This window comes from Trachinotus anak, unplaced genomic scaffold (genome assembly GCF_046630095.1).
Source record: "Trachinotus anak isolate AG129_WGS33_773 ecotype Australia unplaced genomic scaffold, CSIRO_AGI_Tana_v1 ptg000007l, whole genome shotgun sequence".
Classification (NCBI taxonomy): domain Eukaryota; kingdom Metazoa; phylum Chordata; class Actinopteri; order Carangiformes; family Carangidae; genus Trachinotus; species Trachinotus anak.
Genome location: NW_027273858.1, coordinates 21,342,501 through 21,354,651, shown reverse-complemented (window position 1 = coordinate 21,354,651; position 12,151 = coordinate 21,342,501). Strand labels below are relative to the sequence as shown.

At 38.3% G+C, this 12,151-nt stretch overlaps 1 protein-coding gene across 2 annotated transcripts in view; it reads left to right on the top strand.

Moving 5' to 3' along the window:
- Positions 1–1,126: 1,126 nt before the first annotated feature.
- The window catches only part of fam204a (family with sequence similarity 204 member A), a 17,057-nt gene continuing 6,032 nt past the window's right edge, over positions 1,127–12,151 (top strand). Inside the window, exons 1-5 of one of the 2 annotated variants that reach the window (XM_071481371.1) lie at positions 1,127–1,524; positions 1,850–1,934; positions 2,131–2,161; positions 2,790–2,895; positions 4,497–4,586. In XM_071481371.1, coding sequence (XP_071337472.1) covers positions 1,288–1,524; positions 1,850–1,934; positions 2,131–2,161; positions 2,790–2,895; positions 4,497–4,586 — 549 coding nt within the window. In that variant the 5' untranslated portion in view covers positions 1,127–1,287. The remainder of the gene's footprint in view (positions 1,525–1,849; positions 1,935–2,130; positions 2,162–2,789; positions 2,896–4,496; positions 4,587–12,151) is intronic. The other variant, XM_071481372.1, reaches the window with a different exon arrangement.

The window sequence follows — 12,151 nt, the reverse complement described above, 5'->3', positions numbered from 1 at the left end:
CCAGCGATTGGCATATTTCTTTAAATATCTTGTTTTTTGCAACAGTCAAAACCCCAAATAGATTTGTTTTAAAATGAATTGATGAAAGCAGGGAAAAGCAACACCTACTCACAATTTGAGAAGCTGCAAACAAAGATGGTTTGATGTTTTTAATTGATGAATTGAATTAAATGATTACTCAATTATGAGAATTGTTGTGGATTAATTTTTTGAACATTGAAAAATCAATTAATTGGAAAGTTGGTCTGCTTTAAATTATAATTTTGTCAATTCTAAAGTGCATTTTATTGAGGCACAGTTATGTATGTGTGTAAGAATAGTTAGTTACAAAAAAAATAGAAAGTTAGTATTGTTCTGTGTCTATTTAAGTATTGCACATGATTCACATCCCTATACAGCACAATACTAATGGTTTACATTAAATACTTTCCTTTTCATATACATTGTCCAGCCTGTCTGAACCTGGCTATTGGCCTTTTTATACACATATTGGTGTTACAGGTCTCACTCTACATTCAAATGGCACACAAAATACAGGCTATAATTTATGTAGATTATTGGCTTTGCAATAAGATGCAACCAAATGAAAGCCTAATGTGAATGAGTGTGAAAGAGCAATTTAAGGGTAGATGTGCCTGTGCCAGTGCCAAGGGCTATACAAGATTTTCATGCTAATCATTCTGATAATAATGTAATGCCCAAAGCACTTTGAGCAAATTGCGAACCATTGGTCATAGAAGGAAGCTTATCTCGCCACAAATATAGGTTAACATTTGAATGATTCTTGGTAATTCATGGACCTGTCAGTAGCCTGGCTCACCTCAATTAGAAATGCTGCACAACAGCTTGCTCTTGACTTGACTTTACTTCACTGCAAAGACTGGCTGAGACTGCTGTAACTCATTTAATCTGTTCCACTCGTCTATTCTGAGCCGTAGCTGTCACTACAACCGTAAAGTTTGCACAAAACGCTGCTCCGCTAGCCAAAAAACAGCAACTCCAACTGTCACAACGGTTTCTTACCGAAAACAGCCAATCAGAGCTTTTCTTTCGTCCTCTTGCTGGGAGGGATTTGTAACTATAGTTTTGATTGGATCATCCGCTCAACGCGCCTAGCGCTCAGCCAATCGGTGTATTCTTACTGGAAACGTCACAGTGTTTACCCGGAAATGAGTGCCAGCTGAAGCACCCGCTATCGAAATCTCTAATTTACCGATTTCTGACCGTTTTTTAGTTTAGTAAAATGATAAATTACCGCATAATCTAAGTGCACACTGCCGCTTAGGAATGTACAGCGGACTTCTGCCCAGAGGTTTAACCGAAGACGACCTGAGTTCAGGTGACGAGGAGGATGAGCAGGAGGATGATGTTGAGGAGAAGAACACGGAGGATGAGAAGTTTGAGAGCTCTGCAGGGAAGAAGCTCAGCTCAGTGGTGGAGGCACAGTCGACTCACACTGCCGGTGATGCACACAGTGGCTCCCCGACATGCAGTATGCCTGGTATATCCCAGGAAATGTGGCAAGTATGTTGTTGTGGTATGCAGTGAGCGACTGTAAGCACTCTGTGAAACACAAGCTAGTTGTGGTGTACCTGCTGTGTTGTAAGTGAGAGCTGACACTTACATTATGGACATTTCCCATTTCAGTTGAATCCTCAGAACTGCATTAAATTGAGCTAACAAAAAGAAAAAGAAATCATTAATAAAAGGTTTTTGAAGCATCTGCTGAACTGTGTGTGTATCAACATAATATGCATAGAGAAGAGGTAGATCAAGGGTTGTGATGCTTTTGTGTATTCAGTTTGTGTGTGTGTGTGTGTGTGTGTGTGTGTGTGTGTGGGTGTTAAAGAAATTCCAGGATCTACGGAAGATGAATGAGGATATGAAGACAATGAAAGTCCCCAGAAGGAAAAAAAGAAGACGACACAAGAAAGGTGTCAGTGACAATACAATGAAGTTTATACTTTAGTGGCTGCCCCCGTTCGTTTATATTATAAATATAGACCACCATCTTAGAGCAGTTTATTAGTTCACCTGTTATACTTGAAGACTTTTCAATACTTAGCTGATGGTAATTTATATGAAATTATCCTAAAAACCTTTAACTATGTCTCATATGTCATTCAACAGGAACAGAAAGTGAAGAACCTGCAGAGACAAGGTACCAAAGTGTTAAAATGTTCTCTCAGGGAAGTTAATATAATAACACAGCTGGCCATAAGTAAGCAAGTAAAGTGTATGAGAAAAGCCTGTGAACGCAACACTGTTTTGCTGCCATCTCTGATATCTCAAATATCAGACCTTCACACCCACGCATGAATACACCCAGCCAGCCAACAGATCAGACCTTTCAATTTCAAAGCTTTCCACTTTGTTAATACGAGTTATTTTAAAACAAAAAAAAGACAATTACAGCAAAATAAAAGTAGATTTTCATACCATAATGGCCCTAATAGAAACAAGTGTCTGCCTGACCATGCAGTGATTTGTAGTAAACATGCAAAAAGCCTTGATATTTAGTATTTATTTGTTCAATCATTTATATGCCAGCAAGTTCAGATTTCCAGCCAGTATAACATCAGAGTTGTGTTGTGTTGTGGGTGAAATGTAGCAGCAGAAAACTCACAAAATGTCATCATGAGGTACCAAACACATACAGGTCTGATTTCAGCATGAAGATATAAATAGAGTCCAGTTAAAAGATGGACACTGACTAGAACTAGTGAAGTTTGACTTATCTCCATGCTGGTCCACTGGTAATAAACATTAACACACATTTCCTCTGTCAGCAGAGAGTGTCAGGAGGAACGGAAGAAGCACTGGGATGAGCTTAAGCAGTATTTTGGTGTAAATGATCGATTTGATCCCCCTGCATGTTCCAAACCCCCTCCGAAGGTAACAAAGACTCCTGCCTTCCAACTTATCTGCTAAGGTTTAATACTGTGTCTGTCGTAGCTGTTAGTAACACCTTCACATCCTTTATGTTTCTGTGCCACCGTAGGCTCTCATTGTTTTATGTGATATGACATATGGATTAGAAGAATCCTTATGGTAACTCAGCCTGACACTGAGAGGAATAATGAGGATTATGTTTGGCTACATTTAGTGATAAGATTAGGGCAAATCTCCTTTCTTGTGGGGTTGAGATTAAAGTGAGATGTAGGTTTTGACTCTGCAAGAAAATAATGAAAATCTAAAGAAGAGAGTGTCAGAGCGCCTGACTCAGCCTCTGCGATTGCAACAAGAATATTTAAATTAATGGTTAGATAATAGTTGGTGAGGTGCTACAACTACTGTAGTATTCATAACTGAGGAAATTAAAACTAAACCTTCTTCCATTCTAATGCACTTCTGCACTGTAATGAACATTTTATGCAAAGGCTTGTAAATTGCCAATGAAGCAAAATATTTGCAAGCTTGATGAACATTATAGCTGACCCAGTGAATGGGAGCTGTTCTCATTTCAATTTGAAATCCTTTTAATGATTATTTTGCAGTATTTTGTGCTTAATTTATCTCAGAGCAGCATAAAATTGAGTTTTTGCTGATTTTAGTCTCATTCTGAACAGGGCAACTATGAAAGGATAAAAGAAATTATTAACAAGCTGAATGAAACAGAACTTGTCACATCAACATAATGAGGGGCTCCTTCATCCCTCAAATGCAGTTCCTTGTAATTAATATGTCTTTTTTTTTTATTTCTGCCAAGTCTTTCACACAGTCATTTGAGGGAAAAAGCTGTTATAGCAGTCAGATGTAATTAATTCATCTGTGAACAGCGTTTCCTCGGTGACCTTAAAACACATTCCATGACAGAGAGGATGATGGTTCGTCAGTTTGAGTTTTGTTTATGAGATACAATAGGTGATAATTGGGATCACTAGTCAGGCTGTATCAGTGTCGGCTTCAAATCATCAGCAGAATAATAAACTATATTAAGCAAAATCAAGACCAAGCAACCAGAGTTGCAGAGAAAATTGTTTTTCTAATTCTGCATTTTTAAGCCTGATGGCCTTGTCCTCATACTTTTACAGTTGAGTTGGGATCCTCAAACAATACACCAGAGGAGACACGTTAATAATTACAGACTCTTTCCAGTGTATTTTTTTTTTTCGTATGATGAAATTTTGGCGGATGAAGAAATCTTGGCGCTCCGCTTCCTCAGATAGGCTCATCACAGAAAGAACTGCCTTGCCATCAGTAACCGGGGGCTTCTCTACACCCCCCTCTGCTTAGGCCTGTAATGGAAATGTGTAATTAAAGAGTCACATTTATGTTTGGTAATCTCCTGTAGCATTTCTAAGATTTCCCCACTAATATCCAATCAAAAAGGTTTTCATTTGTGAAGGAAAATCTACATATTTGTAGTAATGGCAATCATATTAAAAATAAGGCCCTGGGGACTTTTGAAGTTACTCTTTGATTTTTTTTTTTCTCTCTACCCCTATTTCAAAAAAAAAAAAAAAAATCTGAATTTTTTTCCCCCTCTTCTGCAGTCCGGCCTAGAAAAGAGCATAGAGAAGGCCGTAGCTGAAGGGGACATTGCAAAGGCAGAGGAGATGAGCGACAGACTCGCCACTCGAGAGGTACGTTGTGCTGATAAGAGATCTTTGGGGTGCTCCTGCTGTGACAAATCAGGCTAATGGATCCATGGCCATTTCTGCTGCAAAGACATAGAGGAACAAAAACACACGCAGACACCCACCATTCAGTCCTGCAGCCTTTTTCCATTGAGTTAATGGAAAGCCCTCCCCTTAGTTTTGAAGTGCTGCAGTGTCTAAAGGACTTTTGGCTCTGCTTTTTAATGAAGGGTACATTGCTTTCAAGCCAACTGTTAAATCATTCTCCAGGTAAGAGTTTCATACCTTTGAAGTGTACATGTCCCTAAATGCAGTGCCTGAAGTTTTGTAACTAGCCGCCTTGGCAGTGGTTTGAAACTAATTTAGCATAAAATGTAGCCCACACACACATATAATTGTGGTTAAAAAGACATACAGCTGCGGTGTTACTTCTCCACTGGGGGAATTGCCATACTTTCAAGCATCAAAGTTAAACTTCTTTGTTTCATGATGCATGTTGCTTACAGCGTCCCATAAGCTTTTTCATTTGATAATAGAAGCAACACAAACATGTAACACACTGTGGGCTCAGATTTCATTGTTGGTCGTGGATTGCAAAAGAGTTGCAAAGAAGGTTCAGGAAATGTTTTTCTCTACTCTGAATTTCAGTATTTTCCTTTAATGATATCCTCAATCTTCCTCAAAACACAAACACGGTTGTCTCTCATTTAATGTCATGATCCTCCACCACCTTTTTTTATTGGCCACCACCAGTTATTTAAAATTAATTTCCAAGAAATTAAGTTCTGTTGTCATTTTGGCACGCTAAATACTACAGTACCCATGAGCCTCGCCAAACAGAGGCTGGAATCAGAGCTGTAAAAAATTTTAAACACTTCATCGTTGTTGAAGGAAACTACACTGCAGTCACTGACGTTTTCCAAAAGTGACCCAGAATCTAAAAGTGAACTGATTCAAAACAATAGTTCAGGATTTTAGGAAATAACTCTCTGGCAGTGAGTCTGGTAAGAACATATCACTTTCATATCTGTGCTTTAAATATGAAACTAGTGAAACTAGAGCCACCAGCTGGTTAGCTTAGCTTAGCATCGAGACTGGAAACAGGGGGAAACAGCTAGCCTGGCTCTGTAGGAGAAAAAAGTGCATATCAGCACCTGAGTAAAACCTCATACTTCATTTGTCTTAGCTGTACATAAACGAAACCCTAAAACAACAAAATGGCGTTTTACACAGGGTTATATGTCAGACTATTGCTTGGTGGGGACCAGTAAGTTTCTAGAGTTTGTGCTAGTTGCCTGGCAACTGCTCCCAGCCATCTTTTACAAATTTAAAAGCCGTGATTGGATGTTTCTCACTGAAATTCACCTTAAGAGCTGTTGTCACTCTCTCCTCATGTGTTTTTGTGTCCACAGGTTTGTACCTTTAACTTTTTTATCAAAGAAACCAGATATTTCTGAAAGATTTTGTCCTTTGTACTTATGAGTCAACAACACAAGGTCGCATAACCATGTCTATGACAAAAAGTAATGGGGCTTATACTTCTAGAACCAGGGGAAATAACGCCTGACTTTGCAGCTCTGCAGCAGTGAATCAGAAATCACAGGAAACCTGATTATCTGGATTATCTGACGACAAGATGCATCACCCAGAAAGATGCAGCAATAAATGACACCAAAGACTGCAAACAGGAGTACAGAATGGGTGTTTGCATTATTATTATTCAGTTTTTAAAAAATAATTATGAAATTTTATAATATATATATAAAGATTATATGTACTTTTAGTATTTTTCATCAAACTTTTTCCGGAGAACCTCCCCCTCTTGAATGAATAAGTCGGCTCCAGAATCAAGGTTCTGTGTTTAAAGATTGTACTGTTCATTGAATTGGCATTACATGCGTGTCCCTGGTAACTCCAGTGTGTAATAGACATTAGTCTGCAGCATCACAGCCCCTCCATATTCCCACCTTAACTACAGCAAAGTGGTCAAATATGGGGGAGTTAAATGGAAGCTCTTGTGAGTGGCACCTGTGCTGTACTTTCATAAAGCCTCTTAGAGCGCTGGTGGATTGGTTTTAGCCTGAGCCGAGGTTCTCGCCTCTCTGGCACCTGCCTCGCGTCTTGCCAGGACCGTGATGGGACGTGACAGCAGTCTGGCAGCCACGGCTCATTGTTTAGCAGTGATAACTTCATTTCACGAGGGTAGTGAATTGACCATTTTGAAATCCCTGAACCCCGGGAGACGTAAAGTTGTACACGGTTAACTTTTGAATACAAAGAAAGGCAGCGCTGAATATATGGAAAATATGAAGTGGCAGCTAAAAGCCATAAAGTTTGAAGGATTCTGAATCGGAAAAGGATTACGATGTGTTTTAAATGATGCTGTCTGTAAGGCAGATAGCATTAAGACCAACATGTTTGTTTATAGCACTCCTGTTCACTTTTGACAGGAGCAGGGTGACAAACATTTAGAGGATCAATAATCCCCGCTGTGGCCAGAATCAATTTCAAGGTTATAATTGAGTGGCTCATTTGGTACGGAATGGCTTAGATGTTTAATTTGTTTACGGTCATAACACCGAGACATGATTGTGGCAGGCTTTTCACTGGAAGAATAGGAACAGGTTTTCTTTGCAAAAAATGCAAAAGCATTTCGACAGCTGTGAAGAACTAAAGAGGCCTGTTTGTCCCTCGAGGCATTGTTTTGTAAAGAAAACGCTGGTATATGTTGGATGACAATGTTTCAGTGTATTTTCATCCTCAATCTAACGGTTTCCCACTTATCTCCTCAAAGCAAAGGCAAATGGAAGGAAGATAGAGTGCTTGCTGTCAGAATCCTCCCTTTTATAAGACGAAAATATTTGTTTCTGCTGTTTTGAGCTCCCTCAAATCAATTAATGATTTCCATTTGCTCTACTTTCTTCTTTTTAATCTGAACATTAAAACAATTTGGTAAAAACCTGTTTTGAAGGCTCCTTATAAATTCTGAGATATGTGCTCTTTCATCTGTCAAACTTCTGAGACACGCGGCTTGGATATTGCAGGTTGCGTTTTTTTTATATTTTTATTCTCATTACTGTTTTTTAAATATTTCCCAAGGTTGTAACTCTTTGTTTTAAAGGAATTCATGAAGACATCCTCCGTTTTTTGTTTTTTTTATGAAAGTACCAATGCCCCTGAAGATGGCGCAAAGAAATCACATGGTGGTGTCCTCTGTCGTCTAAAGTGTAGTGAGACCTACAGGGACATTTGTAATGTTGTGGTTTGGTTTTATTGTGTCCTTTGTACATATCTCATCTTTCCACTTACTTCACTAGCCTTTGTACCAGATTTCTGCCGCCCTTAAGAACCAGGCCTACAAATGAGACCAATTTTTACAATGACAAGTATTATATTTATGCTGTTCTCCAGTATGCTCAAACACATCTTGCTGCAACATGCTTAGCCATATTAGCAAAGATTTAACAACTTAATTATTTAGAATTATCTGTACTTTTATTGTACTGAAAAATGTAACACATCATCTTAATTTGTAAAGTCTGTAAACAGGTCTGTTGTGACCTTTCTGTATCTTCGCCATACATAACATTTTATTACAGCTAACATAAAAAAAAACTCTTTTCTTCATCCTGGATCTCCTGGATCTGATATGCTGCCATTAATGTCTACATACTGAATAAATGAACTACTGAATTACTTAGGTATAACTTCAACCAACCAACTACTAGGTTATCACACCAATTACCCTCAAATTCACTGCATCAGACAAAAGGATTAACTGTCTGTAAGTCTTTCGAGGTTAGATTACAACCATATGATTTCAGGAAACTGGATTGGTATTGCTAATAAAATTCTGTGCTAAATATAGTGATCCTCTGCATGTCATGTAGAGAGGGAACTTTTAGTGTCTTCATTCACTACTGCACCATAACTCAGATGATAAAAATCAACTCAGCAAGGCAAAAGCTGCTTTGTGTACTTTACGCTCAGCTAGTGTACACTGCTTTCTTTGTCACACTAATCCACCCTCTCGTATTTCATTCAACATCAGTCTGACAATAAATAATTACTCCTTGGCTCTTTTTTTCCTCCTTATAAAACAGAACCACTGAGGTCTTTTGAAATAGTCAGGAGCTGTACTTTATATACAGTAAGTGGGTATATTTCACCTCAAAAGACCATCATGCCACATTAGAGCTTACAGTTCCCTTATAGCACTCATCACAGCTATTAGAGCGGCATTACCACTTCAAAACAGAGACTCTCTGTAGTCCGTCACAATAGCCAGTGTCAAGTCCATTTCATGACTTCCAGGAGCTGAAGAATATGAAACATAAAAAGTAGTTGCATGGCTGCTGGTCTCTCCTGAGCCACACAGAAAGGGAACCACACACAAAGAAGCATGTATGTAGAAGAAAATGATTTTTCTCTTCAGCCTGCACAGTGGAAAGATCTGGGCACCGCGGGGGATCAGTGAATTTCTGATCTGGTGGTGAACTGTTACTGTCTTATCTGTGTAGAGCTGTGTTTGCCAGAATGTGATCAGTATGTTGGTGCAGTCCTTCCCACAGAAGACTCAAGTTAAATGAAGTCAGTTATTCAGATTATTCATTAAAGTTATGACAAAATGCTTAAAAAGCAGTTTACTGCAGTTAGGTGCCTTTGTTGTTGTAAACATAGAGCTGTTCATTCAGGCTGTAATACAGTTCAGGTCTCTGTCACTGTTTACTTCCTCTTCGGACCCCATGCTTTTGTTGCCATCCCATAATGCCTTGCAGATTGGAGTTTGCATACATGGTAAAAACCAAAAATGACAGGGATCAAATTTGTGTGACACTCCAGCTACAATATGTTACACAGAAACAGATATTGTCAACTCTCTGAATGAGTAGAAGATTATTCCAGTTATTACATTTACATGCTACTAAACAGAACCAGGTCATTTAGTAACTACTTAAGGACATTATTCTCTTTGTGTGTTAATGTAGTGACGTGTAGTGAGGCCTTTGTACAACAGCTCTTAGACGTCTGTCCAGATTAAAGTCCTACAAAGACACCACCTTGCAGCAGTTTACATACTCCTGACATGTTTACATGCATGGTGAATTATAACATGTTTTCTGCATTGACCGTTTGGTGAAAATGTCATGAAATGCAACTTTGAATCATACATTTAGCTAAAGTTCAGTCTAGATTTGTCAGGAGGGAAAATCGTAGGCGACTATTCAGGTTGCTGTTCGACTGTTCAGGCAGCAATGGTTAATATAAGTCAAAAAAAGTGAGTCAGGTTATAAACAAATAATGATGATAATAATGATACATTTTATTTATATAACACTTGCCAAGTAAGTGCTGTCTGATAACTAATTAAGCATAAGAGATGATTTCATAGGTAAGTATAGCCAAGTATAGACTGCACTTATTTTAAATCAGACTTCCACAGATAGGAACATTTTGGTTTGCAGCGTGATTCCTGTCTGTATGAGCCAGATCATCACTGAAGTTATTCTTGAAAAAGTCCTGGAAAATGATCTCTAGAAAACCGAGGGAACCCTGAAGTAAGAGTCTAACTAACTCTGACTCACTTTGTAATGACTTTTCATCTCTTACTCATTTGTTTCTGCCATTTTTCACCGAAAAACACTGTGAGTAAATAGTATATTACAATATAGAATCATGCTGTGTTCATGTTGAGTTGTGCACATTATTACTGGTCTCTAAGTGCCCGTGTTGATAGATAGATAGATAGACTTTTTATTGTCAATCAGACTATACACCATACAGTGCACATCACAATGAGATTCTGTTGCAATGGCTCAAAATAATGCAACAAGTACGATACATTAAAAACAAAAAAAAAGATGAAATCCAATAAATAAATATGTATATATACAAAAGATAAAATCTATTTAAAAAATATATGAAATGAGTATGAAATCTTCCACATTTTAATGAGGAAATGTGTTAGATTGTTAACTGTTTGCCTGATGCCCTAATTTTTGACCAGTGGCTTCCTAAACCCTGGAGGGCCTCTGGGTGCTGCACCTCTACTTAGACTCTGCTCTGGGCACAGATTCATGATTAACCTCATGACTGTGAATTGTTTCAAAAAGTGGCCCCTTCCAATAGTTAGATCACTTAATATGGAATAATTACCCATATGAATATGTATTAACTGGAGCCATTTATGGTTTAGCATTTGAACATACGGATGGTTATAATATCCCTCATGATGTTCCAGCTCGTATTTCAATAGAAGCAGCAGCTGAAAGGAAAAGCCCCACTGTCCTTGAAATCTACCCTTTGGAAAGCCTCGCTTAAAAGCTGTGAAACAAAGGTGGTGCGGCATTTTGTCGGAGGAGACATGGTGGCTTAGTTGAAACAAAGAGCTGAACTAAGAGTGTTTCATGATATTTATGTTATTTAACACCTTTTTCTTCTCGCCACCTTCTACCCCGCCATGCCTCGTGTTTGTAATCAAAAAATTCATGAGCCGTGCTTTTGTGAAAAGTGAGCTTTATCAGATTCTGACTTTCCCCGCCCCACATCAGAGGAGGAGGCTGACTCCCTCTCCCCTACGAGCCCCCCCCCCCCCCCCCCCAGGCCACCTCACAGAGAGTTTAGGGAAACTCTCCTCTTTGTTCATTTTTCCTTCAGCGTAAGCAATTTATCACTGAATGAACTTTTATTGTATCTCTGGATGACTCACATTAAATTTTCGCCCATTAATTTTGAAATGGATTTTGAAATGGGTACTAAGCTTTTATCAAATGCCTGGGAATCTCATTTGGATTATTGTATTTCATTAATTACTTGATAGACAAAGCATACTTTTCAATGTAGATTTGTGTGCTGTTTAATTAATTAGTATGTTTTCTCTTTTAATTAAAGCCATTTTTTTTAAAATTAAAGCCCACAGCAAAACACATATATAATTTGTTTGTAATTAGGCCTTAATTGGTGGTAGTGGAAGCTTAGCACCCTCGGTTTCTTTTTTCATGATTGCCATTTTATTGCCAGTCACTCATTAATTAAACTGTTTTTTCTAATTAGCTTATAAAACTGTTGATGGCATATTATTGTAAGTGTGAGTTCAAAGCTTGCTAATAAGCCTACCCTACTCAGAAGAGGCGAGATAATGGAATGTGCACAAAGCAGGCGAACTTTCAGAGATTTTTTTTTTTTTTGTCTACTCCCTAAAGATGACATGTCATGTGTATCTAGCATCAGATTACTAGAAGAGAGAATGGAGACATGGCTGTTCTACTGTGCCTTCCCCCGGAGTGACTTTCTTTTAGCTTGCCATGTAATTCTGTTTGTCAAAGTGCAGGCAAGATTACAACAAGCTCTTATGAGGCTGCCCCATGAAAGACTGATAAACTTTGGTTTCAACAGTGTGGGAATATACCACTATACTAAGCACTGTATTGGGAAATAATCTGTAACTCTAACTGTTTATGCTTTCACATTACAAAAACAGTGATTTTGAAGAAGCTGAATTCAGTTACTGAAGCAGAGAGACATACTGCAATAACTACTGCATGTATCTATACAGCTACTAACTTACTTAT